Source organism: Artemia franciscana, chromosome 4 (genome assembly GCF_032884065.1).
Source record: "Artemia franciscana chromosome 4, ASM3288406v1, whole genome shotgun sequence".
In the NCBI taxonomy this organism is placed as follows: domain Eukaryota; kingdom Metazoa; phylum Arthropoda; class Branchiopoda; order Anostraca; family Artemiidae; genus Artemia; species Artemia franciscana.
Window position 1 is genome coordinate 16,333,356 of NC_088866.1, and position 19,530 is coordinate 16,352,885.

The window sequence follows — 19,530 nt, forward strand, 5'->3', positions numbered from 1 at the left end:
GGGGGCATGCCTGAATTGGTGAGTCCAGAAGCAAACTCTGACTATCCGTCGGAAAACGTAATGCTCCAGCTCAAAAGAATTCATTTTACTATTATTTCTCTAGTTTCAAAAGTAGTCCAGGATTATGACACAGAGCCTATGGCAAGTTTCCGGTAGTAAATCGAAGCCAAGTCAAAGCTAGGCTTTTCAATTTGAGGTGGTATCGGCTGTAGCGGATGTGGCCTCGTGCACTTTAATTTCTGAGCTAGTGCCAAATTCAATGGTAAAGAGTAGGAAATAGACACGCTTACTGACAAAGGTGGTTCAACATCAGCTACCTTCACCTCCAACTCATCACTTCCAGTTTCGTTCCTGTTGAAACTGGGTCGATGTCGTGTACTTCTTCGATGTGGTTCTAAAAAATGGAACATAAGCATAAGAACACCCAGGCACACAATCGTCCAAGGTAGGGCGAAGTTCTCAAGACTTCTTTAAAACAACCCAGGCATTGAAGCTAGGGCTCTGAATCTTGGCTCAAATTCACTTTTCGACCATCCGCCAACAACAAGAAGGTTTTATCAAGGTTACATCATCAAATAGGATTTTTTCACAATCCAAGGACTGTGAAAAAATCCGAGCTGATCATTGACCTTTGGTAGGAGCAAAGGAGGAAGCCTAGTCGCCCTCCAATTTTTTGATTACTTAAAAAGGCAACTAGAACTTTTAATTTTTTACGAACATTTTCATTAGTAAAAAATATACGTAATTAAGCGAATTAACTTACGTAACGAACTTCTATATTCGTATGTTTTTATTGCGTATATGAGGGGGTTCACCTCTCGTCGATCCCCCACTCTTTACACTAAAGCTTAAATTATGTCCCAATTCCTTAAGAATGACCCTTGAATCACAAAAGTCGTAGAATAGATAGTTGAAATTACTAAAAATGCTTTAGCGTAAAGAGCGAGGTATTACGAGGAGGTAAACCCCTCACATGCGTAATAATTTCTGCTTGTTTTAAGTTTTAATTCTGCTCCTCACTTTCAGTAGAAAAAACTTTTCATATTTATTTTTCATTGTTTTTTTAAATAATGCTAAAAAATCCTGCGCCCCCTTCATTGAAAGTCTATTCCCAATTGAGAAGTTTCTCCATGGAAAGATCTTCCCACGTAACCCCCCCACCTCAACTCTCCCTTCCAAACCAAAAAAATCCCCCTGAAAACGTCCGTACACTTCCCAGTAACCATTACTATATGTAAACACAGGTCAAAGTTTGTAACTTGCAACCCCTCCCACGGAGACTGCAGTGGAGTAAGTCGTCCCCAAAGACATAGTTATTAGGTTTTTCGACTATGATGAATAAAATGGCTATCTCAGAATTTTGATCTGATGACTTTGGGGAAAAAATGAGCGTGGGAGGGGGCCTTTGTGCCCTCCAATTTTTTGGTCACTTAAAAAGGGCACTAGAACTTTTAATTTTCGTTAGAATGAACCCTCTCGTGACATTCTAGGACCTCTGGGTTGATACGATCACCCCTGGGCAAAAAAAAACAAAAAAAAAACAACAAACATGCATCCGTGATTTGTCTTCTGGCAAAAAAAATGTGAAATTCCACATTTTTGTAGATAGGAGCTTGACACTTCTACAATAAGGTTCTCTGATACGCTGAATCTGATGGTGTGATTTTCGTTAAGATTGTGTGACTTTTAGGGGTGTTTTCCCCTATTTTCTAAAATGAGGCAAATTTTCTCAGGCTTGTAACTTCTGATAGGTAAGACTAATCTGGATGAAAGTTAAGTTATATATTTAAAATCAGCATTAAAATGCGATTTTGTTGATGTAACTATTGGTATCAAAATTCCATTTTTTAGAATTTCCATTACTATTGAGCCGGGTCGCTCCTTACTACAGTTCGTTACCACGAACTGTTTTATGAAACCTAAAAAATGACTGAAGAAAAAAACCTGCCTTTTTAGGCGTCGTGTGGCCAGGCCTAATCTCCCGAGATTGGAAAAAAAAGCCGTAAAAACAAAAAATCAAACTGGGGCGACAATAATTCATGGGGCTGACTCAATGGACCTCTAATGGACGGGGCTCTATCCGAGCTGTGGTCGCCTAAGCACTTAATTTGATCAATAATCGTGCCAATAGAAATGTCATAACGGATGCAGCTTCAATAGACTGACAGGCTTTTTGATGTTAAGATCTGTCCCTAATTAATCAACAGTGACAGTCACGCGGAAAAATACTTAAAAACTAACACCAACCTAGAAAAAACTTCAAAACCTAGCCCACAAGTTGAAAAAAGTGGGAAAAATTCTACTGACCTTTGTTCACCGTATAAATTATAACTTTCTTTGTTTTTGGGTCTTTTCTATTCTCGGAAAGTTCTTTTCTTCGCTTTAGTCTCAGTTTTTCCGCACCTCCCTTAGCTTCTCCATCAGTCACCTCGTCCTTCTTCTCACAATTTTAAAAGGGATGAACGCGATAGCCAAAATATCACATTCTTTCTTGGCTAAAATCCTTTTACTTAGGAAAACGAAAAAAATTTACCCTTTATTACTTCCCAAAAGAATACCGTGACGCTCCAGTATGCACTGACTCTCCTAATAGCTTGTAACAGAGTCGGGCACACAATGACACTCAAAAATGAGTCAAGTCACAACCTCCAAGTTATATTTATGAGATTGAAACCCACGAAGGTACATTTTTGACAGCAGCATTCTTCCTTTCCTTGGGCAAGACGCTGATGTCTGTGTTAAATCTGTTCGTGGGCCTATAAAACATAGCCAAAAATTGTTAAACGGAATTTTTTGTTGAACATTATGTCGACTGCACTTTTGTACGTAGATAAAAACGATCGGCCCAAAGTGGTCCAAAATCGACCACCCCAGGGGGCAATTGCCCGTTTGATCCCCGGCCCAGTCTGCCTCTGCTGAATATGTTTGGAAGAACGTAACAAGTGCGACGTCAAAATCTTTAGTGGATCATTGAGAACAAATTTACTTCTAGTAACAGGCGTTTACAACACCGGGATTCGCTTGAAGAACGTGACTTCGAACACTTCAAAATATTGACTTGATTACTGACAACAAGTTTGCTTCTAGTATCAGGCATTTAACAACACCTAAACGTGCTTGAAGAACGTGACTTTGAACACAACAAAATCATGACTTGGTTATGAGAACAAATTTGCTTTTAGCATCAGGCGTTTAACAACATGTAAATATGTTTAAAGAACGTGACTTCAAACGCTAGTGTTGGTACTTGTGTTGACGAAAAAACTACCAACATCATCTAGCATTTGACGGTACTTAGTATTTTTTTTAAGCTATAATCATTTTTCTGTCAGAACGGAGATCAGACATTTACTACTGCTCTTATTTTATCAATTATACAAGTTAAATAATTTTTTCTTATTATTACACCTAAAAAAAAAAATGCCAAGTTCTGCCGGACACTCGATAACAAAAATGAATATTTTTAATGATTTCACCCTTCTGGTTTTCCTGATGGTGTTGAAAAATGTTATAAGCACTGGTCATGTTAATAAATGTATCCTTTCTTTTTAAATTTTGAAAGAACTGCAAGTTGAAGAGTTTAAGCCAGTGCTTTCTTTGCTCTTGTATGGTCTAGGAAAGAATAACGATAACAGTTTCGCCGTTATTTTTCTGACCTCTTGATATAATCAAAATTCTAAAAATTAGTGTGACTCCAGTGGCGTTGAAATTTAGGAGAGTCTGGCCTCTATTGGTTGTCTGCCTCCATGGTTGAAATCGTCCTAATAGTGACTAAACAATTTTATGAGAATCCATATCTAGTTTTTTTTTATGAGTCTTCGGTTATTGCATGTGTCTACTTTGGACAGTCTGCATTTGATAGAAACTGGTATTAGCGTTATAACTGGTGAATATATTTCATAAGTGGTATAGAACTATTTTCAATAAATGTTGAAATACATCACATAAGAAGTATTGTGTGGTATAATAAAACCATATTTCCTCTTTTATTCATTGTGAGATGTCGTGTAATATTGAAGTAACAAAAAATACTTCTTAAATAAAGTTGACAAAATGTGTGGATTCTCGAAAAAATGTCCTTTAGTTATTCAGATTCATGCAAAGCCGTTTCTTTGTTACGTGTTCCATGTGTATATTAGCGGTAAGATAAGCATAATCAAGACCATATCCGGAGGGGGCTACCGGTTTAGAACCCCCTCGTCCTGAAATTTTGTCTTACTCGTTAAAAAAAATGTATATAAGAATATTTGATGCGTTTTGTAAATAATTTTTTGCCCTCCTCCCTCATCCTAGAAAAAATCTTTGATAAGGCCTCGGGCATAACCATAGAAAAACAGAGAGTTGGCCAGTAGAAGTCTTTGTGCCTAAAAAAACTGTTCGTTTTTCTACTGGCTTAAAATTTTATGCAAAATCCGAACAGGTATCAAAAAGATAGGGCTATTGGGTTTTCATTTTGGGATGAGTTTTCATTTTCAAGGACTTTTTTACCTTTAAGAATAATGTGAATGGCTTAGGAAAATATGTCACTAATGTAAACCAATCAAATTAAAGCACACTTTTTATTGAAAAATTAACGAAAAAAGTCCTTCTGATTTTCTTTCATGTAAGCATAACAAGCTTCTCAAAATTCAAGGAATGCAAACTGAAAATAAAACAAAACTGTATTGTGAGAGTTATAACTAGCATAAGATATAAGTTTTGCGAACCCTGCTCTTTGGCTATTTAAGCAATGTTGAATTCAATCTTAGGAGAAGAAAAATGAGAGGGGTTCCTGGTTTCGCAACCTTTTCTTTTTGACTATATTGAAACCTGCGGAAAAATAGAATATGTAGAGTCCAGGGAGAAAAGAAGATCCCCTCCCATTCCCTTCTCTGATGGTTTTACCATCCTACCAAAGTGACTCAATTTTTCATTTTCAGAGATGCTGTAATAACTTGTATTGTTAACACTGGTACAAGTATTTTAACTGGTGCAATTACTTTTGCAATTCTGGGGAACCTTGCACAGTCTCAGGTAAGTTCTTTGTATTTCAAGTACTTTTCTCTATGTGTTTGATAAATTAATTCTTTTCCCATTTTATTTATGTACGATAAATTTGTCTGTGTTTAAAACCGTCTGGTTCAAGCTATGTCTTCAATTCAAGAAAACTAGCGGAGTTGAACAAAAATACATCTTTCGAAATTTAGGGGAGGGGGGCAATTTTACTGTATTTTTATATTTTGAATGAAAACAGACTAAAAAGTTCAGGGTATCAGTTATAGTAGTATATGCCCCCGTTGAACCAACTGATGGAGCTACTAGTGACTCAGATGAATTTTACTTACAGTTACAGGAGCAAATAGACAGGGTACCAGGTAGAAATATGGTGTTTTTGCTAGGAGATTTTAATGCCCAGGTTGGTAGAAATAGGGATAGATGGCATCCTAGCCTAGGTAAATTTGGTGTAGGAAAAGAGAAGAGTAATGGGTATAGGCTTTGCAATTTTGTAGGTATAACAACCTAGTTATAACCAATACGGTGTTTGGTCTCAAAATGGCCCATAAGTTGACATGGTATTCACGTGATGGTAAGACAGCAAACCTTATTGATTATGTTATTGTATACAGAAGACTAGCAGGATCAATACAAGATACTAGGGTGTATACGAGTGCTGTTATTGATGTTAAAAGTAAAGATCACCATCTAGTTGTGTCTAAGGTTAATTTAAAGCTGAAATTTCGGAAGGGTAACTCCCTCCCGAAAAGTTGTGATGTTGGTAGACTCCAGGATGAAAATTTGAGAAAAAACTTCCAGGAACAGGTGAATACTAAACTTGAGAGTTTAAAATTTGACAATGTGGAAGATGGATGGATAATTTAAGAAAAACAATTTGTGAAGTTGCTGATGGTGTCTTAGGGAAGAGTGCTAAGACTGCAACGAGGAATATTAGTGAAAAAGCTTTAGGTTTAATAGAGAGTAGAAGGGGTTTGCATAAGAATTATCTGAGTGATAGGTCGTATGAAAACAAAAGGAATGTAAAGAAAGTGGAGAAAGCATTAAAATATGAACTAAGGAAATGTGAAGTGAGGCCATGGATAAAATTGCTGAGGATCTGGAAGATGCGGCTAGACGGCATAATAGTAAAATATTATACTGGCATATTAATAAATTGAAAGGGAGTAGCCAATCCGGACTAGTTCCAGTTAAAGATAGAAATGGGGCCACAATTAGTGATAAGGAAAAAGTTAAAGAAAAATGGGTGGAACATTTTGAGAATGTGCTAAACTGAGATACAGTTGCGGGAAAAGATATAGATGAAAATTAAAAAGTTTGTGATACCTTGGATGTGAAGGAAGATTTGTTTAGTGAGGAAGAATTAGCGACAGTACTAAAAGGATTAAAAAATAATAAGGCCCCAGGTGCTGATAGTATGATTAATGAGTTTCTTAAATATGGTGGCTCTGAGGTTAGTAATAAGCTACTGAAGATTATGAACATGATTTTTGAAAAAGGGGAAGTACCCAATGATTTTAGGAAAACCTTAATTAAACCACTGTATAAGAAAGGTGACAAGAGTGAGTGTCGTAGTTATCGAGGCATTAGTCTGGTCTCTGTAGGTAGCAAATTACTGAGTAATATGATACTTTGTAGACTGAGACATGCTGTAGACAAAGTTTTAAGGGAAGAACAGGGCGGTTTTAGACAAGGTAGAGGATGTGTCGACCATGTTTTCACTCTTAGGATAATTATTGAAAAGTCCCTTCGTTGTCAAACACCTTTGGTCCTCAGTTTTATCCATTATGAGCAAGCTTTCGATTCTGTTGATAAAAGAGCGTTAACAAAGGTCTTATCGTTATATGGTATACCAGAAAAATACATTAAAGTGATTTGTGCTATGTACGAAAATAATACTACTGCGGTTAAGGTAGGAAATGAGGTTAGCAACTGGTTTTGTATTAAATCAGGAGTTAAGCGGGGTTGTGTTCTATCCCCCTTTATATGGATCATTTTGATGGACTTCGTCTTAAGGAGCACAGGAAAGGCAATTGGAGACCATGGAATCAAATGGGGAGGGAGAACGCTCCTGTACTTAGATTATGCTGATGATTTAAGCATATTAGATGAAAGTGTGAGCAAAATGAATGAATTTTTAGAGGTTTTGCGAGTTCAGGGTGCTAAAATAGGCTTGAAAATTAATGTTAAGAAGACTAAGTCACTAAGGCTAGGAATAAGTAAAGATGAACAGGTGAGATTGGGAGGTGACAACAAAAAGATTGAACAGGTTGGGAGCTTCAGTTAACTTGGTAGTATTATTAGTAAAGATGGTGGGAGCAGTGAAGATGTTAAAAGTAGAATAGCTAAGGCTCAGGGTGTTTTTTCACAGTTAAAAAAAGTTTGGAAGAATAGAAAGATAAGTCTACAAACCAAGATTAGAATATTAGAAGCTACAGTGATGACAGTGGTCAAATATGGCTCTGAAGCATGGGCACTCCGAAAAGCAGATGAAAATTTACCTGATGTTTTTCGGAGAAATTGCCAAGGGATTGTTTTGGGTACCCAACTGACTGACCGTATTTCAAACAGTAGGTTGTACGAAAAGTGTGGTTCAATCCCGCTTTCTAGGGCTAGAATGAAAGAAAGGTTGAGATGCCTAGGCCACGTTCTACGGATGACGGATGACAGATTACCGAAGATTGTCCTTTTTGGCCAACCGTCTGGGGCTACACGGAAAGCAGGTCGTCCTTGTCTGGGTTGGGAGGATGTCATAAATAAAGATTTAAAGGATATGGAAACTTCCTTGGAGGGAGTAAAGAGGGAGGCTTTAAATAGATTAGGTCGGAGGAGGAGCTTGCGTAGCTGTGTTGGCCTCAGGCGGCTTGGTGCTGCAGTGAGTTATTAGTAGTTAGTAGCCAATAACCAAAACAAAAATACCTCCCCTCCTAATTGACACCATTTGTTTTAAGGAATTACAGGTTATATTATTTTCAATAACTAGCTGAAAAAAAAACAGTATGTTAGAATTTTTAGTAGAAAAAGGGGAAAATATAGAATCCCAAGGCTCATTTCAAAACACGACCCCGTTATCCTTAGCTCTCTTCTTAGTTTCAAGAAATTTTTAGCGGGATTATCCAGTTCCCTTTATGTTTCTATTTAATTGACATTCATGCTTTGCCACAAAAATGTAAAATTTTTATAATGTTTGTAAGCCTGAAAATATAACTTTTTCAGGAGATCACAATATTGATCACAGACAAAGACAATAAGATATGTACTGGGTACACAAATTGGGTTGATATCCTTTCTTCCCTTTGATGGTAGGCCACCCATACATTATGAAACATATTTACACTATGGCGCGTTTTATCTTTATTTTTGTGGGGGGGGGGGTAAAAATCAGGAAAAGAACGTTTTTAAGCTACTGTTTCACTTTTTTTCTAAGGATCTCATGTCTGGGCAGAAGAAAATTTCCCATTCTACGAGTAAAAATGTTATAAAACTCAGAGTTTATCTAAAAAAAGATTCTAATTATTTAGAAAAAAAAAATCAAATTTGTTTTTCAATGAACAGGGTTCTTTAATGAAGAAACAAAGAGAAATCAGGTCAAGTCAAACCTACAGCCAGCCCAACTGTACCTACATAGAGTGGGACTGACCCAGCCCAACCAAGACACGCATTAATAAGCTTTGATTTTATGCGATAAGGCTACTGAAGGTAGGTTGGAATGTCTGGTCAGCAAAAACTTGCTGAAATAAATAATAAATAATTGTATGTTATAAATTGTATTTCTGATTATTTATAAATATTTATATTTTGCCACAAAAGCTCCATAGACTTTATGTATCTTAATCTGACACTGACTATGAGTCCGGAACACTAGCCGTTTTTATGGCACTTGGTATTAACCAAGTGACATATAGCAATCGCAAATTCTGTCGGTCTGTCTGTCGGTCTGTCGGTCCCGGTTTTGCTACTTTAGGTACTTCCAGGTAAGCTAAGACGATGAAATTTGGCAGGCGTATCAGGGACCAGACCATATTAAATTAGAAATAGTCGTTTTCTTGATTTGACCATCTGGGGAGAGTGGGGGGCCCGTTAATTCGGAAAAAATAGAAAAAATAAAGTATTTTCAACTTACGAACGGTTGACTAGATCTTAATGAAATTTGATGTTTGGAAGGATATCGTGTCTCAGAGCTGTTATTTTAAATCCCAACCGGATCTGGTGACATTGGGGTTGGGGGGTTGGGAGGGGGAAACCTAAAATCTTGGAAAACACTTAGAGTGGAGGGATCGGGATGAAACTTGGTGAGAAAAATAAGCACAAGTCCTAGATACATGATTGACATAACCGGAACGGGTCCGCTCTCTTTGGGGTAGTTGGGGGGTGAGGGTGGTGGGTTAATTCTGAAATATTAGAAAAATTGAGGTATTTTTAACACGAACAGGTGATCGGATCTCAATGAAATTTGATATTTAGAAGGATATCGTGTCTCAAAGCTCTTATTTTAAATCCTGACCGGATCTGGTGACATGGGGGGGGAGTTTGGGGTGGGGGAACCTAAGATCATGGAAAACGCTTAGATTGGAGGGATCGGGATGAAACTTGGTGGGAAAAATAAGCAGAAGTCTTAGATACATGATTTACGTAATTTGAACGGATCCGCTCTATTGGGGGAGGGTAAATTCTGAAAAATTAGAAAAAATTACGTATTTTTAACTTACGAAGGAGTGATTGGATCTTCATGAAACTTCATATTTAGAAGGACCTCGTAACTCAGATCTCTTATTTGAAATCTCAACCGGATCCAGCGCCATTGGGGGGCAGTTGGGGGGGGACCGGAAATCTTAGAAAATACTTAAAGCGGAGAGATCAGGTTGAAACTGGATGGAAAGAATAAAAACCTGTCTAAGATACGTGACTGACATAACCGGACCGGATCTGCTCTCTTTGGTGGAGTTGGGGGGGGGGGTAATTTGGAAAAATGAGGTATTTGTAATTTACGAAAGGGTGATCAGATCTTGATGAAATTTGATATTTAGAAGTATCTTGTGCTTTAAAGCTCTAATTTTAACTTCCGACCAGATCCTTTGACATTAGCGGGAGTTGGAGGGGGAAACCAGAATTCTTGGAAAACGTGAAAATTGGGGTATTTTTGTCTTACGAATAGGTGATCGGATCTTAATGAAATTTCATATTTAAAAGGAATTCATGTCTCAGAGCTCTGATTTCAAATCCCGACCAGATCTTTTGACATTTGGGGGAGTTGGAGGGGGAATTCATGGAAAACACTGGGAGTGGAGGAATCGGGATGAAGCTTGGTGGATAGAATAAGCAAATGTATTTGATACGTGATTGACGTAACCGTACCGGATTCGCTCTTTTTGGGGAGTGGGGTGGAGGGGTTCATCGATTTGGCGATTTTGGTGCTTCTAGACGTGCTAGGACGATGAAATTTGGTAGGTGTGTCAGGGAGTTGCACAAATTGACTTGATAAAGTCGTCTTCCCAGTTTCGACCATCTGGGGGGCTAAGGGGAGAGGAAAAATTAGAAAAAGTTAGGTATTTATAACTTACGAATGGGTGATTGGATCCTAATGAATTTTGATATATAGAAGGACATCGTGACTCAGAGCTCTTATTTTTAATCCTGACCGGCATTAAGCCTCTGATTTTCCTTTTAAATCAATCTATTGTTTTTTAGAATTTTGTTAGAGCTCATACCATATGATCTCTTGGCTCTTAGCTCTTCTTACCTCGTCACAAGTGCCATATGAGCTCTTAGCTCTTGTTTTAATTTTTCCTGACTGTTTCCTGCTTGTTTTTTTCTAACAATTTTATTATTAGAACTTTTAGACTTTACCGAAAATATCAAATTGGAAAATATCAAATACGAAAATATCAAAACGGGAGACGACCTTTACGAAGAACCCAAAATTTAGTTAGTTAAGTATTTAGTTAATTTTCACTAACAATTGAGTCACAAAAAAAAACAATGGGATCTACATATGAAAGTAAAAAAACAAAAACAGTTACCATATGGCACTCACAATAAGTCCCGATATAAATTAGCGTATTTGGAACGACCCCCCCCCAAAAAAAAGACAACAACAACAAAAAGAAGCTATAGCTCCATTTCCTCGGAAATGACTCTTATTCCTCCCCCTCTCCCACCCCTACCAAACAACTAAAAAAAAATTCTAAAATTAACTTGTTTAGAGGGAACTCGAATGAATCCCACAATCATAATCCACAACTCGTCATCACAATTCCCGAAACATAGTGACACTCATCCAATCTCGAAAGATATGAAACAAAAAATCTCTTTTAGCGACACATAAGCATAAACTTACTTCAAAATCAATCAATCAATCTGTGTCTAGAACAGTGATTAAAACAAATACATCACAAAGAAACACGGGATTCCTTAAGGGTATTCTTACCTTTGACTTCTGCGGAAAGTCTGTTCCAGACTTCAAGGCCTGTTAAACTAATAGGAAACTTAGATCTGGTGGTAATAGAAACAGTTGTTCTAACTAATTCAAAATTTCTAGTTTGATAACTGTGTTCTCTTTTCTCATAAAAGTCTTAAAAATACACAGGTAACAAATTAGAAAAACATTTAAGCGAAAATAATTTTAAATAAAATTTAACGAAACCAAAAACGCTAGAATTTTCAACTGGATATACCAAGATCTTACCGAACTCCACAATTTATTAGACTGAACTCTTTTAGCCTTATTTTGTTGCATACGGAGCGGGTATAAATGGCTGATGAACGTCGATGACCAAACAATTACACAGTATAATAAATATGGACGAACAAGAGGAAAATACAACGTTGTAATAAATATTTTTGGATAAAATCCTTCAGTTTCCATAGAACTTCAACATTTCTAACTACTTTTGTACTTATAAACGCAAAGTGATCTTTGAAAATAAGGCAATCATCTACCAAGACTCCGACATACTTCACAATGCTTGTCCATTTTATGCTTTGACTTTTTAAATCAATTAAATAAAAAAAATCAAGTTTTTTCAACTGAAAGTAAGGAGCGACATTAAAACTTAAAACGAACAGAAATTACTTCGTATATGAAAGGGGCTGCTTCCTCATCAACGCCCCGCTCTTTACGCTAAAGTTTGACGCTTTCTCTCAACTCTTCTTTTTAAAACAGTAAAAAACTTTAGCGTAAAGAGCGGGACGTTGATGAGGAAGCAGCCCCTTTCATATACGAAGTAATTTCTGTTCGTTTTAAGTTTTAATGTCGCTCCTTTCTTTCAGTTGAAAAAACTTGTTTTTTTTTATTTAATTTCTGAACGTTTTTGAATCAATGCATGTTTTGATTTTGGCTCTCCGCAGAGAAATAATTAAAACGAAATTTGCATATTTTTTTTATTTTTATTTTTTTGGCTAAATGGCTTTCTCATAATTTTGATCGAATGATTTTGATAAAAAAAGAGCGGGAGAGGAAGCCTAATTGCCCTCCAGTTTTTTGGTTAATAAAAAAGGCAACTAGAACTTTTAATTTTTTACTAATCTTTTTATTAGTAAAAGATATACGTAACCTATAAACTAGCTTACGTAAAAATTTTTTTTTCTCATGTTTTTATTACACATATGAAAGGGTTTGCCCCCCTCGTCAGTACCTCTCTCTTTACACTAAATCTTAAATTTTCGCCCAATTCATTAAGAATGAGCCCTGAATCACAAAAGCCGTAGAATAAATAATTAACATTACTAAAAATACTTTAGCGTAAAGAGCGAGGTATTAGGAGGAGGTGAGACCCTCATATGGGTATTAATTTCTGTTCGATTTAAGTTTTAATGCTGCTCCTTACTTCCAACTGAAAAAAATTTTTCATATTTATTTTTTCATTGTTTTTTTTTAAATAATGCTAGTAAATCATGCGCTCCCTTCATGGAAATTTTCTTCCCCAATGACAAATTCCTCGATAGAAAGTTCCCCCAGTATATACCCCTCTTTTCAACCCCTCCCCCAACCAAAAATCCTCCTGAAAACACTTGTACACTTCCCAATAACCATTACTATATGTAAGCACTGGTCAAAGTTTGTAACTTGTAGCCCCTCCCACGGTGACTGTGGAGGAGTAAGTCGTCCCCAAAGACATAGTTATCAGGTTTATCGACTACGCTGAACAAAATGGCTATCTCAGAATTTTGATCCGTTGACTTTGGGAAAATAATTAGCTTGGGAGGGGGCCTTGGTGCCCTCCAATTTTTTTGGTCACTTAAAAAGGGCACTAGAACTTTTCATTTCCGTTAGAATGAGCCCTCTCGCAACATTCTAAGACAAATTGGTCGATACGATCACCCCTGGGAAAAAAAACAAACAAAAAACAAAAAAAAACAAATAAACACGCATCCTTGATCTGCCTTCTGGCAAAAAATACAAAATTCCACATTTTTGTAGATAGGAGCTTGATGCTTCTACAGTAGGGTTCTCTGATTCGCTGAATCTGATGGTGTAATTTTCGTTAAGATTCTATGACTTTTAGGGGGTGTTTCCCCCTATTTTCTAAAATAGCACAAATTTTCTCAGGCTCGTAACTTTTGGTGCGTAGGACTAAATTTGATGAAACTTATATATTTAAAATCAGCATTAAAATGCGATTCTTTTGATCTAGCTATTGGTATCAAAATTCCATTTTTTAGAGTTTTGGTTTCTATTGAGCAGGGTTGCTCCTTACTACAGTTCGTTACCACGAACTGTTTGATTTCTCCAACCCAAGGACAGTAATTTTCACTTCTCTCATATAATAATATATATATATATACATATATATATATACATATATATATATATATATATATATATATATATATATATATATATATATATATATATATAATATGATGTTATATATTCAATATGATTATTATTATTCTGTATGAATATTAAGTATAAATATTGTTTTCCTATAATTAACAAGCAGTTTTTTCACTCACATCCATCTTCCATGTCCCTGGTTTAATGTTCTTTTTCAAATCACCTTCTGTTTTGGCAGCCATTGTTAACTGAGTAACATCAGAAAAATTTGGAAATTCTGCCATTCTTGGAACCAATTGTATCCTAGCGTTGACAGGTGTTTGGGAAATCCATTAATATCACCAATATATGCGAGAGATAATACGGAATCCAGAAGATATCCTTGTGGCACACCACATTTTATTACCATCTCATCAGGCAATTATTGTCAACACATTCGAAAGTCTTCTCAATATCCAGAAAATTTTAAGCCACCTTTAAACCCTGAATCTAGACAATCGTTTACAAATGTGTAATAAAATAATAAAGTATGTTCCGTAAGCATATTTTTAATAGAAATTTATAAGAAATTTACAACTTTAGGCAATTATAACAATAATAATAATGACAATAATAAAAATAATAGTAATAATAATATTTTAAAAGAGCTTTTTATTCTAATTAGAAAACAATAAGAATTGGGATAGCTATTGCTACTTACTTTCAGTTGAAAAAACTTGTTTTTTTTATCAAATACTAACAGAAACGAAAATACTAACTCAGACAAATAAAAAGAGTCAACTCGGTATATAAATTTTTCTGTAACAGCATTTATATAATTTCAAATTTGTAAAATTATTACAGAACCAAACAGTTGATGAAGTGGCAGCTGAGGGACCTGGATTATTGTTTATTGTCTACCCATCAGCAGTATTGCGGCTACCAGGATCTCCTGCTTGGTCTATTATATTTTTTGGAATGATTCTTGTAAGTATATAGTCTTATATTCATCTCTACGGAAAAATTTATTAACATAGTTGCGACTTGCCGTTAATATTGGCATATATTACACAGTTCAAATATACGAACTGCGAAAAACTTAAGGTTGCGGTAAACAATAATAATAATCGTAATTTTTAATTTTTATTTTGTTTTTGCTTCCCCAAGGGGTGCAAAACAAAATAAAAAAAGACTCCCCCTTCCCACGCTCATTTTCCCCCAAATTACCCGATCAAAATTTTGAGATGGTTAATTTTTTAGCATAGCCGAAAAATCTAGCAACTATGTCTTTGAAAATTACTTAACCCCCCTAGTCCCCGAGGGAAGGGCTGCAAGCTATGGACTTGCAGTTTTCAGGAGATTTTTCTGGTGGGGGGGGGGTAAGTGGGAGGATCTTTCCATTGAGGAACTTTTCATTGGGGAAGGGAATTTTCTATGGAGAAAACTTAGAACTTACTCACCACTTACAACCTAATTCACTCAGAATATCTTTGGTAGGAGAAATAACAAAAAAAGGCCAAGGGAGAGGAGTTGACTGCCTTACAATTACTTTTGCTCTTAAGAAGGGCACTAGAACTTTCAATTTCAAATTGAATGAATCTCCCCCATAGTTTCCAAAACATATCATAGCATCCCTCATATTACTAAACAATAACGAATATTATTGACTTTACTTCAGGTACAGGCAACACTAGTGTTGCCTCTGAAATTGAATTTGCTCCAAACAGGACACGCTCTTTTGTGTTGGCAGGCTTGTATGATGTTTGAATCCAGTAATTTATACCGTTAAGGAAAAGCTAAAAGCATGGGAAAAATTATCGTGCTAGTAATATACATATTTTTTAGCGATTTTTCTATACTTAGTGTATGGATTATAACAATAAATTTACGCTTTATAGCGTGAATTTGTTATTATCATTATTATGCATTCTATCCTGACATGTAAGAAAATAGTAAACACAATAGTAATAGCTAATAACATTATAGCTAATTACATTTCAATTTTCTTCTCCAAATAATGTATACGTTGGGGCTAAATCCGAGGTGATGCCAAATTTCACAAACCCGCAAACCAAGTCAAGCGTCACCGAAATATGCAAGTCGTGGATACTGTGACAAGGGTTGTGGGATTTGTGCCAAGGGCTGTGGGGACTGTTCCACGTGCGGTGGAACTTTGCGGCACCCGTGGCACTCCGAGAAGTACGCCAGGTGGTGCGAAGTGGATGACCCCTTTTAAGTTTGAAGTTTTTAAGTTGAATTTAATAAATTCCTATTCCTATTCCCTCATCTAAATCTGGTACCGGGATGTAGTATATGATCTTATACATGACCCTTATTTTGTTCACTTGATTCATTATTGTCATTTGATCGAATACAGTAAATTTGGTCAGACCGAGAACTTCGAACCATTGCTGCTACAGAACTCATGTCGATTATCTATCATAAGCGACTCTATGATAGATAATGTCTTTATGAAAAATAAATATATTTTCCAGGTATATGGAAAATATGTTTATTAAAAGGAAACTTTATTTTATTGAAATCTTAGTGTTTCCTACGTGATAGGAATTTGGAAGAATAGAGGTCGCTGAATTACGTTTTTATGATTAATGTTTTCTGAGAACATATCCTTTTTTGGCTTTAATTGCATTTATCATATGTCGCACAGATTTTCAATAAATTTGAATCGAAAGTCTATCCCGAAATTATCACTCAGTGGCTTTTCGAAACGCTTTGAACCAAAATTGTCATTATTTTTCAGAATTTAGCAGGAATCATATGACAGTTTTACGCTAGAATTTTCTAAGATACTGCATTTGATGGCAAAATTTTTATCAAAATCACGACTTTCGTTTTTTATCCTTTTTTTGAAAAGAGCATAAATATTATCAGGCTCTCAACTTTTATTTTGTTGCTTTAATCTTAATGAATTTTGTGTATTAGGAATCACTATAAAAAAACAATAATGTATTGTATGTAAAGTTATCGAAACTTATTTTTTAGAGTTATGGTTGGTATTTGCACGAGTCACTCTTTCGTTTCAGTGAATTACCAAGAACTGGTTAATCACTGAAAAATAAACAAAAAAGACAATATTTAAGTTTAAACGTCTATAAAAACAATTTTCCTGGTAACATGTGCCTCCTTCCTCCTGGGATATTTCCTGACAACGCTCTTGATGCCCCCACCTCTCCTCCTTTTGTGTATATGAATGCAATAATGGGCTATCGCCCCGCAGTGCCCATATTCAGCCTTAGTCAGAGGGAAGGGAGTTTAATTTATATCCCCTCCCCCCACCTCATAGCCTCAAATACAATCTGATGTTAGAATGTTAGAAACTTCGGGGATAAATTATGCACTTTTTGAGGTATTAGCTAACACTTTCATCCTAAAAATGAGTCAGCGGCCCAGCTCCATAATAGCTGATGCGGCATTATACCTGATTCAACTTACCTCCATGAAGCTTAAAAATTAACGTGTATTATCCGTTTTTATGGCACTTGGTATTAACCAAGTGACGTATAGCAATCGCAAATTCTGTCGGTCTGTCGGTCCCGGTTTTGATACTTTAGGCACTTCCAGGTAAGCTAGGACGATGAAATTTGGCAGGCGTATCAGGGACCGGACCAGATTAAATTAGAAATAGTCTTTTTCCCGATTTGACCATCTGGGGGAAAGTGGGGGCCCGTTAATTTGAAAAAATAGAAAAATTGAAGTATTTTTAACTTACGAACGGTTGATCAGATTTTAATGAAATGTGATGTTTGGAAGGATATCGTGTCTCAGAGCTGTTATTGTAAATCCCGACCGGATCTGGTGATATTGGGGGAGGAGTTGGGAGTGGGAAACCTAAAATCTTGGAAAACACTTAGAGGGGAGGGATCGGGATGGAACTTGGTGGGAAAAATAAACACAAGTCCTAGATACATGATTGACATAACCGGAACGGATCGGCTCTCTTTGGGGTAGATGGGGTGGGGGGGGGTAATTCTGAAAAAATAGAAAAAAATGAGGTATTTTTAACTTACGAACGGGTGATCGGATCTCAATGAAATTTGATATTTAGAAGGATATCGTGTCTCAGAGCTCTTGTTTTAAATCTCGACCGGATCTGGTGACATTGGGGGGAGTTTGGCGTGGGGGAACCTAAAATCAAGGAAAACGCTTAGATTGGAGGGATCGGGATGAAAGTTGGTGGGAAAAAATAAGCAGAAGTCTTAGATACGTGATTTACATAATTGGAACGGATCCTCTCTATTGGGGGAGGGGTTAATTCTGAAAAATTAGAAAAAATGACGTATTTTTAACTTACGAAGGAGTGATCGGATCTTCATGAAACTTCATATTTAGAAGGATCTCGTAACTCAGATCTCTTATTTTAAATCTCAACCGGATCCAGCGTCATGGGGGGGGCAGTTGGGGGGGGGGGGCAGAAATCTTAGAAAATACTTAAAGCGGAGAGATCAGGATGAAACTGGATGGAAAGAATAAAAACCTGTCTAAGATATGTGACTGACATAACCAGAACGGATCTGGCTCTCTTTGGTGGAGTTGGGGGGGGGGGTAATTTGGAAAAATGAGGTATTTGTAACTTACGAAAGGGTGATCAGATCTTAATGAAATTTGATATTTAGAAGTATCTTGTGCTTTAAAGCTCTAATTTTAACTTCCGACCAGATACTGTGACATTGGGGGGAATTGGAGGGGGAAACCGGAATTATTGGAAAACGTGAGAATTGGGGTATTTTTATCTTATGAATAGGTGGTTGGATCTTAATGAAATTTGATATTTAGAAGGAATTCATGTCTCAGAACTCTTATTTCAACTCCCGACCAGATCTTTTGACATTTGGGGGAGTTGAAGGGGGAAATCTTGGAAAACATTGGGAGTGGAGGAATTGGGATGAAGCCTGGTGGATAGAATAAGCAAATGTCCTTGATACGTGATTGACGTAACCGTACTGGATTCGTTCTCTTTGGAGTAGTTGGGGGTGGGGTTCAGTGATTTGGCGAGTTTGGTGCTTCTGGATGTGCTAGGACGATGAAAATTGGTAGGTGTGTCAGGGAGCTGCACAAATTGACTTGATAAAGTCGTTTTCCCAGATTCGACCATCTGGGGGGCTAAAGGGAGAGGAAAAAGTAGAAAAAATTAGGTACTTACAACTTACGAGTGGATGATCGGATCTTAATAAATTTTGATATTTAGAAGGACATCGTTACTCAGAGCTCTTATTTTAAATCCTGACCGGCATTAAGTATCTGATTTTCCTTTTAAAATCAATCTATTGATTCTTAGAATTTTGTTAGAGCTCATACCATATGAGCTCTTGGCTCTTAGCTCTTCTTGCCTCGTCACAAATCCCATATGAGCTCTTAGCTCTTGTTTTGATTTTTCCTGACTGTTTCCTGCTTGTTTTTTCTAACAATTTTATTATTAGAACTTTTAGACTTTATTGCCTATTATTTTTTATTGCCTATATATTTTTTTAGACTATTATTAGATTTTTTTTTGCCACTTAAAAAGGGCATTAGAACCTCGGATTTCCGTCCAAATGGGCCATTCTGCGATTTCCTAGGGCGATTCAACAGGTTAATCCCCAGGGACATGAAGAATAAAAAAGGGATGCAAACTACCAAATAAATAAACATGCGTCTGCGATTTTCCTTTTCGATTGGGTTGGAAAACCTTTGCAATTGGGTTCTCTAATATGCTACATCTAATGGTGTAACTGTCATCAACATCACTTGCAATTCTGATGGTGTTTCCCTCTTTTTTCGAAGAA

At 36.4% G+C, this 19,530-nt stretch overlaps 1 protein-coding gene across 4 annotated transcripts in view; it reads left to right on the plus strand.

Moving 5' to 3' along the window:
- Positions 1-19,530, plus strand: part of LOC136026058 (sodium- and chloride-dependent GABA transporter 1-like) — a 165,617-nt gene that overhangs the window by 126,560 nt on the left and 19,527 nt on the right. For all 4 annotated transcript variants that reach the window (XM_065702244.1, XM_065702242.1, XM_065702243.1 and 1 more), the window contains 2 exons: positions 4,920-5,013; positions 14,612-14,734. In XM_065702244.1, coding sequence (XP_065558316.1) covers positions 4,920-5,013; positions 14,612-14,734 — 217 coding nt within the window. The remainder of the gene's footprint in view (positions 1-4,919; positions 5,014-14,611; positions 14,735-19,530) is intronic.